This window comes from Cibotium barometz, chromosome 31 (assembly GCF_041138505.1).
Source record: "Cibotium barometz isolate CiBa-2024 chromosome 31, ASM4113850v1, whole genome shotgun sequence".
Lineage (NCBI taxonomy): Eukaryota > Viridiplantae > Streptophyta > Polypodiopsida > Cyatheales > Cibotiaceae > Cibotium > Cibotium barometz.
The window spans coordinates 43,124,244-43,142,410 of record NC_141076.1 but is presented as its reverse complement, the minus strand read 5'-3'; the positions used below and the strand labels follow the sequence as shown (position 1 = coordinate 43,142,410).

The window sequence follows — 18,167 nt, the reverse complement described above, 5'->3', positions numbered from 1 at the left end:
TTGCACACACACTCCATTGTATATTTCCGGGATTTATTGGTGTATATAGCAGAAGTACACTAGCTTCTCTCTCTTTCATCTGTGTATTGCTCTCTACAGCAGTTGTCTTCATTTCCACTGTGCATTCTAACAGAATTGCCACCTGCAACATTTTGTAACTCCTTTGTCACATTGGCCTCTCTCTCTCAGCCCAACAGCCCTCATGAAGTTGGGAAGGAGAAAGCTTGGAAAAGGAGTTGGGAAGGAGAATGTGCAGAAAATGCAACCCAACAACCCTCATGAAGAAGGCGCCAATCTCTAGAGAGAGGAGGAGGAGAGAGGTGGTGAGTTGTCCAGTGTAGGTGTGGCAGGCAGGTGCTTTGTGGAGCAAGCTAGAGTGGACACATGGCTGGTTACTCCCTTTGTACAAAGGGGATAAGGTCTGGGCGGTGGAAATTGGGTTATGTCCACCTCGGGACATCAATGTGTGAACACCGGGCTGGTCATAATTTATAAGTGAGTTTTGGTCGCCCAAAACTTAATGAAGTGTGTACACACTCACTTATAAATTAGTGCTAACTCCTAAGGCCAAGTTTATGACCAATACTTACCACCTGTCACATGCCACATAACCATGTCAGCAAACAGTTTCACACGCATGGTTCGCGGGCGGGCGTCCCCTTACCCGGAACTACACATTGGTCAAACACGCATGAAAACAGCATGCAATTTCAATTGCAAGCAAGCACATAAAGATGCTATGCAATGCAACATTGGTATGGACAATCTCCGTTCATGAGACTATACCAAAAGAGACGTGCTCCAGGCAAGTACACGAGGTACCAAACCCAATGGAACACCAATCCACCAAGCATTTCCGGGCATGTACACGGAGGCACAAGTCCCAACGGAAAGCCAAGTCCACAGTATCACATGAGTGGCATCAATCCCCGGCATATACAACTGCCATGGACACTAGTCCAATGTACATACATGATAAGAAAGCACGGGTGGACCAATTGGGTAGCCAAATGGTGACATCCCCCCCGGCTTCTAAACAGTTGTCTGCAACTGAAAAGCATCCAAATATGTCTGAAGCACATGCGGGTAATCTCTGAAGAACTCTTCATCTATCCATTTAGCATCAATGGAAAGATAGTTCTTAAACTTCACAAGGTAACGCCTGACAACTTTGCCTGCAGCAAGCTTGCGTTCCTTGTGATACACAATCTGCTCTGGCTGCAAGATCTGGTGGATCCTCAATGACCATTTCACTAGGCTCCGGCCCTACATACTTGCGAAGGAGACTCACATGAAAAGCATTGTGTATGTACCAATGACTAGGTAATGCCAATCTTAAATCCACTTCATTAATCTTCTCGATCACTCGAAAAGGCCCATAGTACCTCGTTGCAAGCTTAGGATATGCACCCGCTTTGCCAGGCCTCTTTGCAAGTCTTGCTTTCTCAAATTTCAACAATAACCAATCATTCTCTTTAACATCCAATTGCCTTCTATGCTTGTCGACAGCCTTTTAATGCTTGTCTTGTGACCTTGCAATGGCTGTCCGCACCTGAGCAAAAGCAATATCCAAGTCTCTTACATACTCATCAGCTGCAAATATCTCATCCTTTGTGCGAAGGATGGGTGGCAAAACCACCTTACCATAAACAATCTCAAACGGGGCCTTTTCCGTAGATGCATGCACCGTGTTGTTGTATGCGAATTCCACAAGCGGTAAGTACTTCTCCCAAGAAGACTTCTGATCTGCCACATATAATTTCAAGAGATCCAACACGATTGAATTTGAAGCCTCACTTTGCCCATCCGTTTGAGGGTGATAAGCTAATGAGAAGTCCAATTTGGTGCCCATATTATCAAATAAGGCCCGCCAAAAGAGACTTGTAGTCTTGGAATCTCTATTCCCCATAATGGACTTCGGCATTCCATGATGTTTGAACACTTGTGCAAGATATATTTTAACCATATGCTCAGTGGTCTTTTTGACCGGTAAGAAATGAGCTTGCTTGCTAAACCTGTCCACAATTATCCAAATTGCATCATTACCCTGTTGGTCCGTGGCAAGTCCATAATGAAATCCATTGTAATACTTTCCCATGGCTGCGTGGTGGGAATAGGCAATGGCTGAAGCAAACCTGGTGCCTTTTGCCTATCAAATTTCACATTTTGACAAGTGATACATGCACGTACATGTGCCTCTATGTCCTTCCACATACCTGGCCAAAAGAAATACCGCTCAATCATGTGCGTAGTAGGCATTATGCCTCTATGACCAGCATATGGAGGAGCATGGCACTCATCCAAAACCTTTTGCCTCATGTCAGACACCACACATAGGCAATTATCTTTCATGAGATAACCCTCTTTGATCATATATGAGGCATCTGCATGACCAGCCATCAAATCAGCCCAAATAGTGGCAAAATCAGCATCCGTATGATACAAATCACGCATGGTAGACAAGTCCCCATGAGAGGCAACTGAGATAGCTGCTACATACAGCTTTCGTGACAATGCATCGGCCACTATATTCTTCTTTCCCGGGGTGTGCAAGATCTGAAAATGAAACATAGAGAGGAAATTGGCCATTCTCATATGCTTCTCTGACAACTTAGTTTGGGTAAGAAAATACCTCAAACTCTGGTGATCTGTCTTCACAGTCGGTCCCTAGATTGTAAAGTGTCATAGCTTGTGGAAAAGAAAGTACATAGCCCCTATCATTTAGCACATCCTCAACATATCTGACTGCTTTGGTAGATGGTAGAAAGGAAAACCCCTATCATTTAGCACATCCTCAACATATCTGACTGCTTTGGTAGATGGTAGAAAGGAAATAAGCCTTTCTCAATTGTAAAAGAGCAAGAGGCTGCTGAAATGCACGACTCCAATAAATGCTCTCTGTGCGAAGGGAGTTGCCTTGATCAAGCGGTCAACCGTCAACCAGACCATTTCATTTGAGCCATCAAAGTCTACCACTCTTGAATCAATTTTGTGGAAAAAGGGCATCCATCTAAGCATCCAAGTATAACCTCAGCAATAGTAATCATCCAACGCCCAAAGGTTGGAGTTTTCATTGCTGCAACAAGACTTGGTAACATTAAAGTCCAAGGCTGTTTTTGCTCCAAGAAACTCAAAAGAAGAGAAGCTTTCCTAGCAATAACATGAAAGTGTAAATTCAGTATATTGAGACGACCATGCATTCTTGGAGTACAGACCAAATGCTTTTTGACTAGCTTGATCGGTTTTCTGTCCACCTTAGTATGCCACAAACATGCTAATGCTACAGACATGAAACTATCCAAAACTGCCGAAGACCAAGGAATGAGAGGCAAGTGAAATTGAATATAAGCCATTAAAATGGATTGCACTATTCTCAATCTAACATGCAACGACCAAGTAGATAATTTCCAATATTGAAGTTTGAAATTCAGCTTGTCCAACACCCACTATCGTTCTCGCTTCAAAGAGACATTCCAGCCTAGAGGATACCCAAGATGTCTGACCATCTGTTCTAGTGAGATTATCTGCCCCGGGCAAAGAATAGAGTGCCAATCACATTGCTTAAGCGATAGAAGCTTGGACTTAGCAAAATTAATTTTCAAGCCTGCCACAAGACCATACAGATCTAGAGCATCCAGAATTATTTTAACATTAACTTGAGTATTCGTTGGAAAGAAAAATGAGTCATCTGCATAAGCTTGGCTAACAAAGTGATTTACATCCAAAAACTGTATGCCATGTAGCTTGTTCTCTGCAAGCACTTTGTCCATCAATAAGAGCATGGGATGAGTGGCTATTGCATAGAGCAATGCACATAGGGGACAACCTTGTCGCACTAGTTTTGCCTAGAGACCAAATATTTGAAAGACCCATGAGTAGTATACATCGAGCAGTGCCTCCTCCTGTTATGACCCTCTATTTTTCCCTCTGGACAACAAGCAGGTGGGCACGGGCACGGGCGCGGGATGGACAAGTGTGAACAAGCATCAGTTGGATATGAAAAGGAAAACCCATATGTGTGTGGCCAGCCCAAGTGTGAAAGGGGACAAAAAGGACTTTAAAATTTATAAGTTTTTTAAACCTTTGATGATTTAAAAGCTAAAAGCGATCCTATTGGTAGAGGATTCGACAAGTTATACTTTGTACTCATACTTGTTCAAGTAAAGAAATACCGCAACGGGCACCACTGCGTTTTGGAGCCAATCGGTGTCCTTGTATTATTTGCAGGAGCACTCTAGCTTCCCTATTTGTTTCCCTTTTCCAGGTCCTCATGGGTGATGAAGTGTTTTGTGAGTGAGTGCGCCCGTCAGATTTCTGAAGGCCGGTTTCATGGTTCCATCGTCAAAGTTGTAGACCACGATGATTCCAGTAGGTTTAGCGAGCACAATCCTCAAAAACGCATCCGTTTAGCAGATAATCAAGAATATGGTTCAGCAAAGCTCGGGTCTCGAGCATTGCCTGATGCTCAAGAGGGGGGTAGCACCTCCGCTCCCTTGTTATAGACAGGCTCAGTTTTTCATCTAGGAGTCGCTTGGTGACATCTTTGTATTCACCCGAAGGTACTCAAGCTGACAGTACATCTGCTTATGGGACTTCTATGATATTGTGTACTAGTCACATGAGATGGTAAAGTTGGGTATGGTTCACAGTCGGCCGCACCATGAACTATAACTGCAACTACGGATGGTTTTTGCCTTTGGAACTAAGGTATGACTGAGGAAGATTGGGATGTTGATCTTTGTCATATGGTTTTCTGGCTGTTCTTGACCAGGGTGTTGGTCTATTGGATATTGAGATGATGCTATTTGTGGAGTTGGTCTCTTTTGGAATGGCAGGGTTTGGTTGAGCTCAAAGTTTGCGGCAACCCGAGCTAACATTTCGAGACTCTATAAAGGGCATAAGTCTTGCGAGCAGTCCTAGAGTTGGTTTGGTTCATGGATATATGGATTGAACTCTATCTGTGCATGTATTTATACACTTTCCGAGGTATTATGGTATTCTGGTGCCATTGGATCCTGGTACCCTTGGGAATACATGGGTAATACTTTGGATGTGTCAAGATGAGATGCATGTATATTGGTATGATACATCAAGTACTTTATTATGTTCATGGATGCATCACTGAGTATGGCTCCAACGGGATGGCCATAAGCAGAGTGGGTAAAGCATCAAGAGGGACATATGTGGGAAGTACTTAGTGGATGTATAGTTTAGATGCATTGAATGCTTTCATATGCTCATGTTGTACCATCAGTCGTGGGTCCTGCGGGATATTCATGGGTGTAAGGCTTGCGAGCAATCCTAAGACTGTATTTTGGAGTGGGTAGAGCATCTTCAGGAGCATATTGTTTGCGAATGCATATGTGTCATGCATATGTTTGTCATATGTAGAATGATGCATGGTTTTGTTTTTTGGCTTACACAGGTTACGTGTTTCCACTTGGTTTTAGACTTTTGCTGCAGGTTCTGAAAGAACAAGCAAGAGTTGTTTGTCACTTCGATGTGACAATGTGGCCTTATTGTTCAGGATGATTGTTTCATCACCCAGATGCACTGGAGGGGCATGGCTTTGGTCATATGGAGAATCTTTCTTCATTGGATGCTTACTGTGTTATTGAGTGCAATCGAGGACGCTTGCTATTTTTCAAGAGGGGGGTATGTTACAACCCTGTGTTTTTCCCTCTGGACAACAAGCGGGTGGGCACGGGCACGGGATCGAAAAGTGTGAACAAGCATCAGTTGGATACGAAAAGGAAAACACATTTGCGTGTGGCTAGCCCAAGTGTGAAAGGGGATAAAAAGGACTTTAAAATTTATAAGGTTTTTAAACCTTTGATGATTTAAAAGCTAAAAGCGATCCTATTGGTAGAGGATTCGACAAGTTATACTTTATACTCATACTTGTTCAAGTAAAGAAATACTACAAGGAACGCCACTACGTTTTGGGGCCAATCGGTGTCCTTGTATTATTTGCAGGAGCACTCTAGCTCCCCTATTTGTTTCCCTTTTCCGGGTCCTCATGGGTGATGAAGTGTTTTGTGTGTGAGCATTTGTTTCACCGCCCGTCAGATTTTTGAAGGCTGGTTTCACCTTCATAGAGTCAGTAAATAATATTTCACATCTTAGGCCCAAACCCCATATTTTAAGCCAGTAAATAATATTTCACATCTGAGGCCCAAACTCCATATTTTATGAGTACACCCTGCTGAGTATATTTCACATATTCAATGCCAATGTAAGCATTGGCAATGTTATCCATAATCTGCCTTCTGTGCAGGGTGTAGACCCTCATATAAGATGTTCTTCAAACAGTTAACCAACATTTTTGCAACCAGTTTGTAAACCACAAGCATAAGAGTTATTGGTCTCCAATCCGATAGCTTTTCACAAAAATGTTTTTTGAGAAATAAACGAACAAATCCCTCTTTCTAGAAAGAAGGGAGTATCCCCGAATGCCAACAACAATTAATCATAAAAAGTAGCTCAGATTTTAGCATATTCCAAAATGCTAGAAAAAATCCTTTTGTCAGGCCATCCCAGCCTAGGGATTTCCATTTGCCCAAATTGTGTAGCCCATGTTGTAGTTCTTCACATATTCAATGCCAATGTAAGCATTGGCAATGTAATCCATTATTTGCCTTGTAGGCACAAAACCATACAATGCAGGGTGTAGATCCTCATATAAGATGTTTGTCAAACGGTTAACCAACATTTTTGCAACCAGTTTGTAAACCACAAGCATAAGAGTTATTGCTCTCCAATACAATAGCTTTTCACAAAAATGTTTTTTCGGAAATAAACGAACAAATCCCTCTTTCTAGAAAGAAGGGAGTACCCCCAAATGCCAACAACAATTAATCATAAAGAGCAGCTCAGCTTTTAGCATATTCTACAATGCCAGAAAAAATCCTATCGTCAGGCCATCCCAACCTAGGGATTTCCATTTGCCCAAATTGCGTAGCGCATGTTGTAGTTCTTCCATGGTGAATTCAACCTCCAAATCAGATGCTTCTTGCTAGGAACAATTCTATTTACATTGTGAAGCAGCAAGTGCCACACATCAAGAATTCGTTGAGTAGGTCCATTGGGGGCTACAAAAAGGTCACTGAAGTAGCCACCATAAACTTCCCTTTCTAATTGTTGCCGACTGTCAATCCAACAACCATCCTGATTCTTAACTTTATGAATGCATTGCAAAGTCCTGGAAGCATATAAGCCCTTGAAAAAACTTTTAGACAAGCAACCTGTGTCTTTTAGAGGTTTTTGTCTCGACCTGACCTACCACTTTTGCAGCTTTCTTTCATCATTTCTCTGCCTCTTGCTCTGAATCATCGAGACTTATTTGATAACTACATTCAATGAGTTGTTGAGCCATGAGTTTTGCATCCTTCACTCTACCTCTTTCTTCTCCAATAACCATTTACCATAATCAACAATAACAACCTACATGCAAGTGGTGAATCCGCACCAAGCCATGTCAATGTCAACAAACATATGCATCTGCAAGGGCTGCATTGCATGAGCCACCAAATCAACAAAAAGTTAATGTTTTAGCTAGCTATTGTTGATCAGCAATAGCCTCTTTTGTGGGAGTGGAACATCCATTATTGACATGCCAAAATACAACATCATCCACAATGGGGAATGATATGAAAGACACATCAAGTAGTCTATGGAAATTTTGCATGTGAAAGTATCATATCGATTTGCATTTAACATGTACCATCTGTTTAGACGAGCCCAATAGTTAGTAATAGCATTGTGATGGAAAGTATACCCTTGCGTGGTAGGCATCAAGTGTTTCCACAAATCACATGCTCCCATATATTGAAGTGTAGCATGCCACTGACGGATTTTAGAAACAAGCATATGTGATTTGTGGTTACTATTATCATCGGATTAGGAGAGTCGTTGAAATCTCCACACAAAAACGCATTTGAAAGCCAAAGGTAAGCTCTCAATTTTCCCCACATTTGAGTTCTTATTGAAGAAGTTTGTGATGCATATACACCACCAAATTCAAATGTCTCTCCATTCACATGGCATTGAAGCACTATCCCAACAGATCATTATATGCGACACATGGTTGAAATTCATGGCAAATCAACATGACCACTCTTGAAAAGTAACGAGTGCCAGCATAAAAGATGTGATACCCTACAAAAGAGCCTTCCCTACCAGCAAAAGCGTGCTGGTTGTGTTCTTGTAAATAGACCATATGGGGTTGATTTTTATTTATGTAATCCCATAAAAGTCTCCATTTGTCTAACCTACAGAGCAGGGTTATTAGAGGCGTCAGAGACGTTTGGTATGAGCCGGGTATGGTACGCGCCTCGAAAGACTCATATTTTTTAGAGACGTTAGAGGCATGTTAGAGACGTCTATTATATATATATATATATATATTAGACGTCTCTTAGAGGCGTGTTAGAGACGTCTATATATATATATATATATATATATATATATATATATATATATATATATATATATATATATATATATATATATATATATATATATATATATATATATATATATATATATATATATATAGCTAGCTGTTATTACAAGGTCAGCTTGTCGCCGGACTGGATCTTGCCCAGGGAAAGGATCAATGCGATATTCCGGCCTGGCAGGCCTTCCGTTTCCGGAGCTTCATGGGCGTTGCCCCGTTCCCCAACCGGATGCTTGGACGTGAGCTACACTGACGGGAAGAGCCGTATGAGGTCATCAGTCTCATGTACGGTTCGGAAGCCGAGCCCCAACAGTAATGGTGCGGCTTTTTATATATATATATATATATATAATAGACATCTCTAACACGCCTCTAAGAGACGTCTATAATATATATATATATATATATATATATATATATGACGTCTCAGGCCTCTAACGTGTATATATATATAGTGATAGATAGATATATAGTGAAAGTTGAGAGAGAGAGAGACTAGAGTGTGTATGTATGAGCCTTGAGGGAGGGAGAGAGTGTGTGTGTGAGAGAGAAAGAAAGAAGAAAGAAAGTTATATTAACATCTACGGAAGACCCCAAGAACCTATGAAACCAAAAGTAATACTATGGTACCATGGAAAACTGAAAGAAAAAGTAAAATGAAAACATCTGACAATACATGTGATCAACAGATGATCCTGTGTAGAGTGAAAAATGTTGTGATCAACTGATGACGATACCCACCTCGGCCAAAACCGATCTTCTGTGTGTCGAGAACCTCGCGAATCTGTCTCTGTGTGGTGGAGGGTCCTGATGCTCTGGGTCGGGGACGTCTGGCTCGCAAAATGGATCGAGCTCTCGCGCTAAGAACTCCTCTCAGGCGTGGAGATGGAGTGTGGGTAGGGATGGTGGGCTCTGATGTTGCAGTAGAGGAACTGTTGCAAGTAGAGTTCCAGAAAAAATAGACTCAGTTTCTCCAATTTAGGTCATGTTTTAAGTAAACACAATACATTTCCGCGCTATGAGTCTCCCTTTGGAATGATGTCAGTTGCTTTGTGTGTTTGGTCTGCGACCAGATGTCAAACAGCTGTGCAGACCATGTAGGTTTGCATGTAGAATAGGGGCCAGCCCATGGGGCTACCCGAGAGCCGAGCCTAAGGCTCATGTAGTGGGCATGGGGAGGTTTAGAACCACCCCAAGGGACCGAGAGGGCCCCATGTTGTGCCGCCTTCCCTAGCTTGGGCAGGGCAGGTTGTCGGCCTGCCCTAGGGGCCCTAGCCAAGCAGCCGACAGGGCCATGAGCCCTGCCCAGCCAGTCGGCTGTGTGTGGGGCAGCCCCAGACTTCATGTGCATGGCTGCCCAGCAGCCTAGACAAATGCGCATAAGGGCCAGCCTTTCATAGGTGTCAAAATGATGGTTTTTTTATGCTATTTGCTGCTGGTCGTGAGCTTTTTCAGCAAACCGACTCCAGTAGAACTGGCCGACCACAACCTGAGGGGGTATATAAAGCCCAGCCATAATTCAGGTCAAGCATCTCATATTTCACAAAGTGCTGCAGCAACTCAAGGGCCAAGGGAGAAGTTAACGCAAGGGTGAAGGTTGAAGGTCAAGGGCAGAGATTTATCTCAACCAAAACAGGTCAAGTCAGTCTTTTATTTTCTGATTTGCATCATTCTAATAGAAGCAAATACACCATTCGTGGTGGCAGCCCTACAAAGGGTATTTGGGACCCAATATTGTGTCCTCTTCTCCCTCTCTCTCTCTCTCTCTCTCTCTCTATATATATATATATATATATATTTTCTGCACATCTATTTTTAGTTTTGTGCGTTATTCTTGTCGTGAACGATTGCTATTTTCTGAGCATTGAAGTTACCGATCTACCCCAAAGCTTCCGCATGTAACAGAGAGTCACCATTCATAACCACATTCCACACTTTACCCACTCTCGAGACATCGTTATGAAACGAGAACTAGACGAGGATGAACCAACAACATTAGACCCCCCTATCCAATTCCGAACTACCATAGTTCTTGGTTTTACTATTTTTTTAGGTGTTTGCGAAGATCTCAAATCTTGCTTTTCTTTGTCTTCTTGAGGCACAGGAGCAACTACTACTTTGGCTTTTCCCTTATCAGTTGGTGCTGCACTGTAGTTTTCCCCTTGTTCTGTTGTGCATTCAAAGCTGGTTGAGGTGATTGCAAAGGCATAGCTGCCTTAGGGGTTTGCTATAAAACTGAGGGACATTCGGATTGCATGTGTCCAAATTTACCACATGCAAAATAACAACCAACAAACTAACCCCATGCAAAATAACAACCAACAAACTTACCCCATTTAAAATGGAAAAACCCCTCTTAGGTTGGCATCCCTTCCATATGAATATCCAAAGCCACACATTCTAGAGTAGGTCTATCCGTGTCCCATAAAATGCAGAAATTATGGACATTGCCATATGAGCGGGGCGGACATACCACTTTACCAAGTGATTGAGCCAAATAAGATAATGCTGATTGACAATACACAGGAAGATCTTTGACTTCAACCCAAACACGGCATTTATGCCTTATGAGGCTTTGATAGTCATTAGTTGGTGACCATGGATAAACATGAATAAGTTGTTGACCATAAAACAACGGAGATTTTTCCAACAACATTTGCTTGTATTTGGGATCTATGACAATGACCTCATAAAAACCACAATTCACTATGTAACAGCCATGCACAAAACAACCTCCCAACAATGCTTTCAGCCATTGTCCAACATCTGGCGCGGCGCAGTAGGCATGCGACGAGGGAAAAAAGAACTACTGCTTTATGAGGAAGACCCATCACGGGTGCATACAAAGCCTGAGCTGGAACTGCCACATGGAATTCCAGAGGTGGTGCATCCCCACAAGCATTTTTTATGGCTGAAAATCATGTTGGAGTATGCACCAACAACGATGGGTGCCAACCAACATGCTCAAAGCTCAAGGCTTCCATGAAAGAAACACACAACTCTCTCTCTCTCTCTTTCTCTCTCTCTCTCTCTCATTATGGTACTGGTTGAAGCTAGACAGATCTGCATTGCATTCTTGTATACCCTGCGCATATAGGTTGCATACTGAGCCTCTAGCAGTAGTGCTCCATCCATCACACCCCCCCACCAGCTCAGTACTTTCATAGTTTATTTCATGTTCATTTTGTCCTTTTTTTTTCTGGACATCCAGAAGACATTGACAGTTGTACATTGATTTGTCTCATAGGTCGACTTCCACCTCTAGTAGACGTTAATACAGCATTCTTTCTTTCTTTCTTTCTCTCTCTCTCTCTTTCTCGCCAACCAACATGCTCAAAGCTCAAGGCTTCCATGAAAGAAACACACAACTCTCTCTCTCTCTCTCTCTCTCTCTCTCTCTCTCTCATTATTAAGTTGCCCGAAGTCAATACCTGAAATCAACCCGTACTTTGTGAAGAACGTACGTAACGTCAATCTTGTCCCTCTTTGAGAAGGAGGCATCCAGAAACGGTTCACAAAGTTTAAGCATCACCGCACTCAAGCTGATGAACATACCGGAACTTGCACACCTGTATGGATCGACCTGTTTGACATATCCAAATGTACATTACAACCAACTATACAAGTAAAAGCTCATTTGTTCTCTCTACTGAAGGAAGAGATGAAGAATACCTGCATTTGGCTCCTTCCTGCATTCTTTTCAATCATGTCTGCTAGGTATAACAAGACATGTTCTCTTGTGTCTGAGGCCTTCAACAATTTAAGCAAGACCTCGTGCAGGCCATCATAGAGTTGATGCATGATGTTCTTGATCGTCGAAAAAGAAGCCAGCAAATCGGCATTGCGACGGGTTGAGGACTCTGAGAAACACTGCTGCCTATAATATCAAACCAAGCAATACTATATAAGTTGCAAGAAGCTGAAGACCAACTCTCCAATCATTAAGTAGCCCCTGAGCTTCCAAGCCTTTGCAATCCTCGTACATATACCTTGTGCATGAAAATATTATGTTTTGTGAATGTTACTGTAAGACACTGCAATAGCTCCTTCTTCTAATGTGCACCTAGAACTTGATTCCATGCACCTCAAAGTACAAGCATCCTCGTGTAACATGCACCACTGACATCCATCAGATGCATGCAAGCAAAAAATGGGCCAACTTCAGACAGCAAACAGTCAACCAAAAAAAGCACCTTTGGACCTGGGAACGCACGTAACCATAGAAGTAGGTATTTCTGGGAGCAGCAATCTGAGCCGCCACAAATGTAAACCCAGCCCCATCATGATTCATGTTTAAAGCAACAAGGCCATTTACAGCAGCAACAGTTGCTAACCTAAACAATACGAATTAGCCCCCTTCACAAGGGGCGGAATCCTCTGCTGGCGCACGCCTGTGCCACAGTGCCCCACACCTCCCAGATGAAAGCTAAGCTGGAAAATCAGCCACCTTTTTATAGGTGTCTGTGAAGACACTCTTGACCCCCCAGTGATTACCGTTTTTCCATCAGAGTTCCACAATCTCAACAATTCCCACCCCCTAGTCACCACAAGTAGCCACCTTTTAGTGCAGCCACCAGCCAATTTCAGCAAGTTCCCAACATTTGAAGGCAGTCAAATAATGGCCTCATTCTTGTCTCAAATCTTAGTGAGTGGACACACTGAAGATTCAAAGCGGTACTGCCTTGTTCTTACACACCCTGGGTATCGCATCCAGGTTGAGCCGAATTACTTGATACAGAGGTAAGTAATACCCATGCAAAAAGAATAGGGTTGAGAATAAGGTCCCAATGGCTCAGTTCAACGGTTAGTATGGCTTGCTTGTGGCTCTTAAACAAACACAAAAGGCTCTGCCAAGAAGCGGAATCTATTTACTATAAATCCAAAGCAAATACATCAAGAGTTAGATGCCTACTGACTTGCAATTTAATGCATAATAGCAAAAAAGAGCCGGCAGACCATTGATTGCATAATAGCATTAAAGACTGAAAAGCAAGCCTTGTGATTCCACAAACTATTCTTGATATAAGGAAAACTTTGCTAGCCTGTGTGCACCAACAAAACCAGGACACAAGAAAAGACTTCAATTACCCGACATTAGGTTCGCCATTCCCAAAGATTGGGTTGTCAGGAATGACGCTGATATGGAAGAAAGGACCCAATATGCTGCTGATTTCCAATACACGGCCAGTGATATGCGCACCTTTCGGAAGCCAATTGGGATGGTTCACCAAAGCCTTGGCTACAGAGGGGTAAGAAACCAGCATGATCAAGGTCTTCAGAGGGGTTTGGAATGGCCCCAAGGGTGAAACCCTCATGACACTGTTTCGAAGGTCATCAAAGGCCGGTCGCCAGATGTTCTCAAAGCCAGGCTCATTTTCAAACCTTTTGATGAAGTGGTCCAGAAAACCCGATGGCAGGGTATGGGTAGTGCTGTCTTGTAAGGCATTGGAATGGGGGTCCCCGATGATGAGTGCCACAAGGGACTGCTTTCCTGATGGCAACGGGGTGCCAGCAGGGGCGGGGAACATGTCAGGTTGTTCAAGCATGATGCCAAAGTAGGAGACAGCCAGTTCTTTTACCTGGGCGAAAGCATCTTGAATCTCTGCAACGATTCTCTTGTCCTTCATACCCTGCACTTTGCGGGCTTCTTCGGTGGCTCGCCTGTAGCATCCCAGAAGGTAGACCATGGGCGGTTCGCATCCCTGTGAGGGGTTGGAAAGCCTCTCGATCATCACTCTCTCTAGCACATCGCGGGAGAGAAAAAGGGGCCGGCTCTCACTCAGAAGCTCTGCTGCAAGTTGCTCTAGATAGACAGGGCCAGAATTAGGGTTAGGCTTTTGTTGATGCTGCAGCACTGCGTCGTTTTCCGCTAGAGTGACGTGCAGTATTCGGCGAAGGGCGAAATCCTCTAGTTCTGCAATGCTCCTTCCAGGTCTGGATTCGGCCATAGCCCCCGCGATCAAACAGCAGGGCAATTGCGAGAGACTCGATTTCTCCTTGCTTATACAATAACGAAGGTCATTGGTCGAATTTTTAAAAAATCTATTTAAAAAAGCTACAAAATTTTAGAGTTATGATTCGTTGATTAAAAAAAATTTTAAAAATCTATTAAAAAAAGCTACAAAATTTTAGACCATTTGCCCCAATTCCACGTCAAAACTTGCTTTACCTTGATGGGCGAGGTAAACTTGAGATGGGCAAGGGAGATCTCAGATGCCAATCGAAAACTAGGGTTTCCACCTGATGTTGTGCAAACGACTCATTATGTGGCGGTATAGGCATGTGTGTGTGTTGTACACGAATGTGCTCTTATCAATATAGACACGCTTGACATTGATGAGTTCCCTCTCTCTCTCTCAACATTATATGCTCTTATCAATATACACACGCTTGACATTGATGAGCTCTCTCTCTCTCTCTCTCTCTCTCTCTCTCTCTCTCTCTCTCTCTCTCTCTCTCTCTCTCTCTCTCTCTCTCTCACAACATGCATGCGTGTGTGTATGCTTTTACATTGGTTTGAGGAGTTACAAGCTCGATGCTTGTTCAATTTCTAAGAATGAGATATGTGAAATCGCCTTATACGCGAATTGTCCCACCATAGCATATTCATCATGGTCACATCGACTCACACCCCATTTGTATCAAGGTCACAACTTAAGCAACCTTAGCCATCCAATCAAGGTAGCTACTCCTCACCACCTCCACGCAATCTACTTCTAGTAACCCAAGTAGTAATTTACTAAGATTTCTTTTATGTTATGCCACATTTGAGTTTGTTTTACTTTGCTTGACAAAATAGAATGGCCACTTCCAAAATTCGATGCCTTCAAAAGCTTCCTCATTTATATTGCAAAAAGAAGGATTAAATTTTATTCTTTGAAATGAATTTTTGGCCATGTGGGAAGGGATTTGACAATTGATGAGAGTAGGATCCCTACTTGTAACAAGAGCAAGCCTATCAAGATGTACTTGCCTAAGAAGCCACACAAATTTGAAATTGAAGTGTATAATTTGTGCAATTCTAGAACTGCATATAATTATCACTTCCATGTTTATGATAAGCTTCCACGAAACAATGGTTTGGGCTATTCAATGGTAACTGAGCTTGTAAAAACCCTACCATCAAAGGGACATCATGTGTATTTTGATCGAGGCTTTACTTCATTCAAAAGTTTACAATGGCTGACACATAATGGATTTGGAGGGACAGGCATCATGGTGGTTGCTAAAAATTCTAGATTGTGGGCAGCGCAATGCTACTTATTTGAATGTAATAAATTTCATACTCAACAATTAATTTTTGTGTGCCATATTTCTTTTCAACTCCTATGATATATAAAGGATTTGTATAATTAATGGTATTCATATAAATTTCACATATTATTAGTAATGAAGTATTCAAAATCATAAAAATTAGCCACAAAAGTGGCATTGTAAATAAAAGTACCAATCGTTTTAACAAAATTGCCACAACAATTTTGTAAGCTAAATTGCAATAGTGTATTGATTGTATGTTTGCTTATATTTTTGGGAGTGAACATGATTGTGCTAAAAAAATCTTGAGTATAGTTTTTTACAAGAAGTTAAAAAATTATATCAAAAATGAAATTCATCCTAACATATGCAACATAAACATACACACACACACACACACACACACACACACATATATATATAAACTTTGGAGAGACTTATCCAGCTATGATGAATGGAAACTTAAGAGCCCACATAGCTGACCCTGAACCTGAAGAGGAGGAGGATGTGATGTGCCATAGTGAGCGCTCTCCTTTCATACCAAGACAAAAGGATAGCCAAAAGTGGCCATGAATAAGCTGGGACACTACTTCAAAATAATGAAATGAACACCATGCTACATGTTGTTTATAAAGGAACAATGCTCTCCATAATCTTGGATGGCGGTGCTGGTGTCAACATAGTCACCAAGGATTATTTGGGATGCCTAAGGAAGCCCATCACTCATATAGGCACAAGCTTCATGGTCAAGCTTATCGATGAGGACATAGCCAAATGCTTAAGCATCCTTGAGATTAAGACCTTTGGGCTATGCTTCCACCAACATTCGTGGTGGTGATGGATTTTTAGAGAAGAGGGTCATACACCATGATCCTCTGAAGGCCTTACATGAGAGACGCAAGGCTCGTTCATGATTGGAAAACCAATCACATTTATAAACACAAGGGTAACTAGTACTTACAAATAATCTTGAAAACATGGAAGACTCATCCCATGGGTTGAGGCATTCTGGCCAATGAGTCTGACACAACCACTCGGACTACTTCAGTTTATATTTGCAAATCGATATTTGAAAGCATGTAACACAGAAGCTCACACCATGTCCATTAATATCTACAGAGCTTATAATAAGATGTTGGATGGTGAAGATGAGGACCAAAAATATAAGTCCCTCCCGAAGCCTACTAACTCTGAGGACTATTGGATGAGGGAGTAGATGCTCTAAACACACACACACAAACACACATAGTCGTATCAAGCACAAAGTGCAAGAGAGAGAGAGACCAGAAGCGATAGCTGGAAGTACTCAATGATAATGATAATGTAGTACTAGTAGCCCTAGCCCTAGGGCTAATGTGGCTACACAGAGTGTGTTCACATTAGGAAAAAAACCTTGCCCGCACAAGGTAAAAAGTGCCCATGTGTAGGGCTATTCACATTAAGACTTCCAAGGCTAACAAACCCCCCACGAAGTGAATGGTGTGAATGTGTACAGGGTGTAGCAGACTACCTCGGTAGAGGTAATAAGTTCAAAGCCTTGTGGTGGAAAGCCTCAAACTTTTCCATGGAAAGGGCCTTTATAAACCATTTGCCACATTGGCCTGTGTAGGCACATAAGTCAAGGCAATCTCTCTTGCATGAGCATTTCCCTGACATAATGATAATGCACCTCAATGTGCTGTGTTTACACATGAAGAATCAGATTCCACGTGACTGCTAATGTACTCACTCTATCACTGAAAATGGTGGTAGAAGATGGTTGTCTAATACCAAGATCTACCAATAGATGGCGGAGCCATACACACTCCACATTAGCTAATGCTTCCCTATACTCAGCCTCACAAACTACTAAAAGTTGCCAATGTCAGCTGCTTCGTGCTGATATATGAAATGCATGAACTGCCAAGAAGGAAATAGTTACCATGGGTTGACACCCAAGTGTCACTGTCAATCTAGGCAGTCAACCATGAAGAAAATGCATTGCTGCTGCTTCACTGCTTGCCAATGCTGAGTGCTAGGGCAATGCATAAATCTACTCAACTACTATGACATTGTACACTGATGTTAAGATGGGTAAGGCATCCAATAGCTTGTTGAAAAAACTGGATAATAATGCAAAAGCTCCATGTTTATAACATCAAATGCATGCTATAATTCAACAATGAAAGATAAAATTTCACGAGCAACTCATCCACATAAAGGTTTAGGATGATGAAATGATCTCCTTATTTGCGAACATAGAGGGTACTATCAATAGGGACACCGACTAATGCACATTCCGACCTTTATGCATAGCCAATGCAATTTTATCAATGGAGGTCAACTCCAAATGCATGGTTGTAACCCAATTATCATCCTCTAATGCATCAAATAAGAGAAAGTTGGAGTAATATGGGAAAGTTGGGCTACTAAATTAACTGATTGTCAACAACAGTAGAAGGCTGAGTTAGAGCCA

General features: G+C 42.2%; 1 protein-coding gene across 1 annotated transcript in view; it reads right to left on the bottom strand.

Annotated features, from left to right (window-relative positions):
* LOC147620892 (U-box domain-containing protein) overlaps window positions 1-14,475 on the bottom strand; it is a 28,227-nt gene extending 13,752 nt beyond the window's left edge. The window contains exons 1-3 of the mRNA XM_086825159.1: window positions 13,547-14,475; window positions 12,131-12,335; window positions 11,890-12,041 (exon numbers count right to left, since the gene is read on the bottom strand). Coding sequence (XP_086681285.1) covers window positions 11,890-12,041; window positions 12,131-12,335; window positions 13,547-14,406 — 1,217 coding nt within the window. The 5' untranslated portion in view covers window positions 14,407-14,475. The remainder of the gene's footprint in view (window positions 1-11,889; window positions 12,042-12,130; window positions 12,336-13,546) is intronic.
* Window positions 14,476-18,167: the final 3,692 nt, after the last annotated feature.